At 39.8% G+C, this 3,805-nt stretch overlaps 1 protein-coding gene across 1 annotated transcript; it reads left to right on the top strand.

Moving 5' to 3' along the window:
• The first annotated feature begins 469 nt into the window (after positions 1–469).
• Positions 470–3,467, top strand: LOC108376206 (probable GPI-anchored adhesin-like protein PGA18). The gene has a single exon (XM_017632399.1). It carries the CDS (start codon positions 1,171–1,173, stop codon positions 2,566–2,568), a length of 1,398 nt encoding a protein of 465 aa, XP_017487888.1. The 5' UTR covers positions 470–1,170; the 3' UTR covers positions 2,569–3,467.
• The last annotated feature ends 338 nt before the right edge of the window (positions 3,468–3,805 follow it).

Here is a 3,805-nt window from a genome sequence, read left to right as displayed (position 1 = left end):
GTATATTTTTTTTTTTTGCCCAAACTCAGTATATGCTTTTCGCCATACAAATGCTTTTCATCTATGCAGAGGACCTTAAAAGCGCATTGCAGAAAGTGCAATACCGGCCACTATTTTTTAAATATTTTACTTCTCCCTAATTTTTTATAAAAGCAAAAACCGAAAAAATCAGAGTTCCAAACCTTATGCAAAAGTAAAGAAAATTCGGCAAATTTACATCCAAATTTTATACATTTTATGCGCTAAAAACTGAAAACTCAACTTTTTTCTAAAGAGTGTAAATAAAAAGTGCAATATTTGAATGCAATTTTACAGAATTTTCTTTAATTTTACACAAGGTTTAGAACTCTGATTTTTTTTTTTTTTTATTGTAGAATTAACGATACTTTTATAAAAAATTAGAGAAAAATAAAATATTTAAAAAATAGTTGTCCGTATTGTAAAAAAAATCGCTGTACCTAAACTTTATTGACTGACTGTATGTATGCGCTTGCAAATTTTTAACCAACAATATTAGGAAAAAACACTATAAATAAAAACGAAATGTGCCGTCTTCAGGCACAATGTCGAAAGCGGTTTGTCTTCAAACCAAACTTGACAAGGTGTGATGGAAACTCCTATTTAATACTGTCATTATTGTGCTGCTATACATATTTAGAACTGGTCAATATGCAATGATGCTGTGAATATTTTATTTACCCTTTTTTGTTCCACCCTTTACTAGTGATATTTTCGCTGATTTTATGTGGCATGTTGCTTAGCTCTTCGTTTGTTATACATATAGTATATTCTTATATTTTTATAATGGCTTTTCGTTAATTTTGGAATGTCTACCGCCTGCTCGTACTTTGCCCGTTTTCTCGTTTAATCGTTGTTATTTTACGTTGTACTTGTTGTTATGTTCCAATCGGTGTTCCCAGCATGCGTCGCAGTCTCCCCTCAAGTTTCAGTGCCAAAAAATTGAAACAAATGCGGTTTTGCAAAAAAAAAACAAAAAACAAAAAAAAAACATTTACATTTATACTGAATGCAACGCCTTATTTCTTTCTCAATATTTTATTACCTTCCTGTCTTCGTTGGTGTCTGCCCTGCTCCTTCATATCGTTTCGAATGTAGGACGGCGCGGAGTTCAACATAGCCACATCGTCGCTTCACGCATTGAGCAACAGTATGACCACCACCACACCCGCCACGGACAAGCATAGTCCACACACCTCTCCGCGTTTCTCTCGTAGGAGCACTACGCCCAGCTTGCTTGCTGTGCAGAATGATTTGTATGCCGGCCACGTGCCTAGTCTCACATTAGCCAACTCAGGCGGTAGCAGCAACTACATCATCGCTGCCAGCGCATCGGCCATAGCTAACGCAGTACTTTCACCACAGCCCGCACCCACGGCACCGTCGATACAGGCGCTCAATGGCGGCGGAGCTGGCAACACCGTAAGCGCTGCTCAAAAGTCAACCAATCGCATGAGTGCGCCTCAAATGGGTGCCGCTGCCGCCCCGAATTGTGGCAATTCCACCAGCAACTATGTTACAAGAATGGCAACGAGCAAATCCGAACACAACGACAACTCATCGTATGCTATATTGCAAGGCCTGCAAGAACCCTTGCTGCCGCAAACACAACAGCAATCAGCGGGATCACGTCAAGCCGTCAGCGGATCCGTGAACGCCGGCATCTCTGGTGCTCCACCCCTGCCGCCACGAAAGTCGTCACCTGGTGTTGAAAATAGCGCCACAAGTATGGTCGGCGCTAGTGCTGCTGTGACGCCAGTTGCAGCTGCTGCAAGTGCGACAGTGGTCAAGCACAGAGGCCAGATGTCAGCTGGAACTGCAACTCCCTCAGAAAGTTTAGCGGCGAACACTGAAGGAGCTGCCATGCCACCGCAGACAACGGCACCGCCGATACCACCGCACGGCAATCTAATGCTAGTTGATAGCGTCGTCGACGATTTACGCACGCAACAAATCGCCACTACGACTGTAGCAACATCTGCGGCCTCAATCTCATTGCAGTCGACACCAGGCTCGGCATCAGCTACTTCGCCCACGCGTTCGATACTGGACGACGACATAGTAGGACCAGCAGAGACCATTACGGGTGTAATTGATACACGGCCACTGGAAGCACGTCTGGCGGCAGCAGCTCGAATTTTGGAACCAACAACGGTAAAGTTGCCACCAACAACATGTATAACCTCCATGTCGGGTACTCCGCACTATACTCAGCTCTGCAATGCTACTTCATCAACACAGCCAGCGGCGTCAGCACCAACCGGAGGACCATCGACGACATCAGCGGCTGTGGGCTCGCACCGAAATCAACAGCAAACCTTACAATCAACACAACAAATACAGCAACAGCCTCTGCTGTACGAGAATGTGACGATCAATCAAAAGGAATGTAATGTTCCATATGAAAATATCAATCTGGAGTACATTGCACGTCTCATGAATGAGGGATATTCGAAGGAGAATGCGATCACAGCGCTGGGCATCTCACGAAACAACATCGAAATGGCCTGCGACATCTTGCGCGAGTTCGTATCGAAGAGTAGTGTTTGAGATGTGCGACAGACGGCAATGGTGATAGCTGCAGTCTTGACAAATGCAGAGCGCATTCAATGCAATAACACATACATACATATATCAGGTTAGTCAAATGTAGAGACCAGTTAAGCTTATACATACATACATATAATGCGTGATGATATCCTAGGCAAGGGTGATGTTTTTGCAAGATTAAAATCAAAGTACTTGTAAACAAAAGCAAATACTTATTTTAGAATTTCAAAAAGAATCCTTCATCAATCAACAATGCAATGAAGAATTGATTAAAAAAATCATAAAATAAAATAAATAGATGGACGAAATGTAATTGAGTAAAAAAGTAAAAGCTAAGTTGCGCTTATCAATGAAAACAAATACAAATACAATTTTTTTGGTCATTCCTTCATGTTATCTTCGCATTATTACATGAAACAAACCAGGCAGTTGGAAAATTACTAAAGTTGTACTGTAGGTAACTCATACATTCTTAAACACAAAGGCATTCGCCATTGTAGTGGCAGAACCATAAGCAATTCTCATAAAAATAAAAATCAAAAGATAACCAAAAGAATTGTCGAAGGAATAACGAACTCTATAGTTAAGATTATTAAGGAAATAAAGAGCTGCAAAAAAGTTTAGTTATAAGATTCTCAATAAAATTATAGTCAGCATATACATATAAACTTGATACATTGCATACTTTCATACACATACATACATACTTATAACTCATTATTAGTATTACAGGAAAAGTCAACTATTATATTACAAACCAACGTATCTACATATGTATTCCAAGAAGTACTTCGACAAACATATAACAGAAAATACAATCGTATTTCTATCGCGATTACAAAATATTTTAGTCTCACAAAAAAAAAAAAACTAAAAGCTAAATAACATCGCATCTCTAATAATAAGGCTCCGGTTACTAGGATGCGTATTTTGACGAAATTTAGTTCTGACGAGGGGGTGCCAATCGTGCAAAAATGGACGTAGTTGATGAACAGAGCATGTTAACGGGTTTTTTCGTAGAATTAATTTCAAATGCTATGCTACTAATGAAACGTAATTAAATTAACGCCTTAATTGTTTTTAAGTAATTAATTTATCCCATTTCTATCTATGGCAATAGTTTTTGTCATTCATACCCCAAAAAAGCTCCGCTATCGAATACAAGGCTTAATTCATCTATATCCTACTTAAGTGCTGGAATAGGTGGTTAAGGAAGGGGTCTTTGGCGAAACTGTAG

Source organism: Rhagoletis zephyria, unplaced genomic scaffold (genome assembly GCF_001687245.7).
Source record: "Rhagoletis zephyria isolate East Lansing unplaced genomic scaffold, Rhagoletis_zephyria_1.1 Rzeph_scaffold_10059, whole genome shotgun sequence".
In the NCBI taxonomy this organism is placed as follows: domain Eukaryota; kingdom Metazoa; phylum Arthropoda; class Insecta; order Diptera; family Tephritidae; genus Rhagoletis; species Rhagoletis zephyria.
This window is presented reverse-complemented; position numbering and strand designations above follow the sequence as displayed.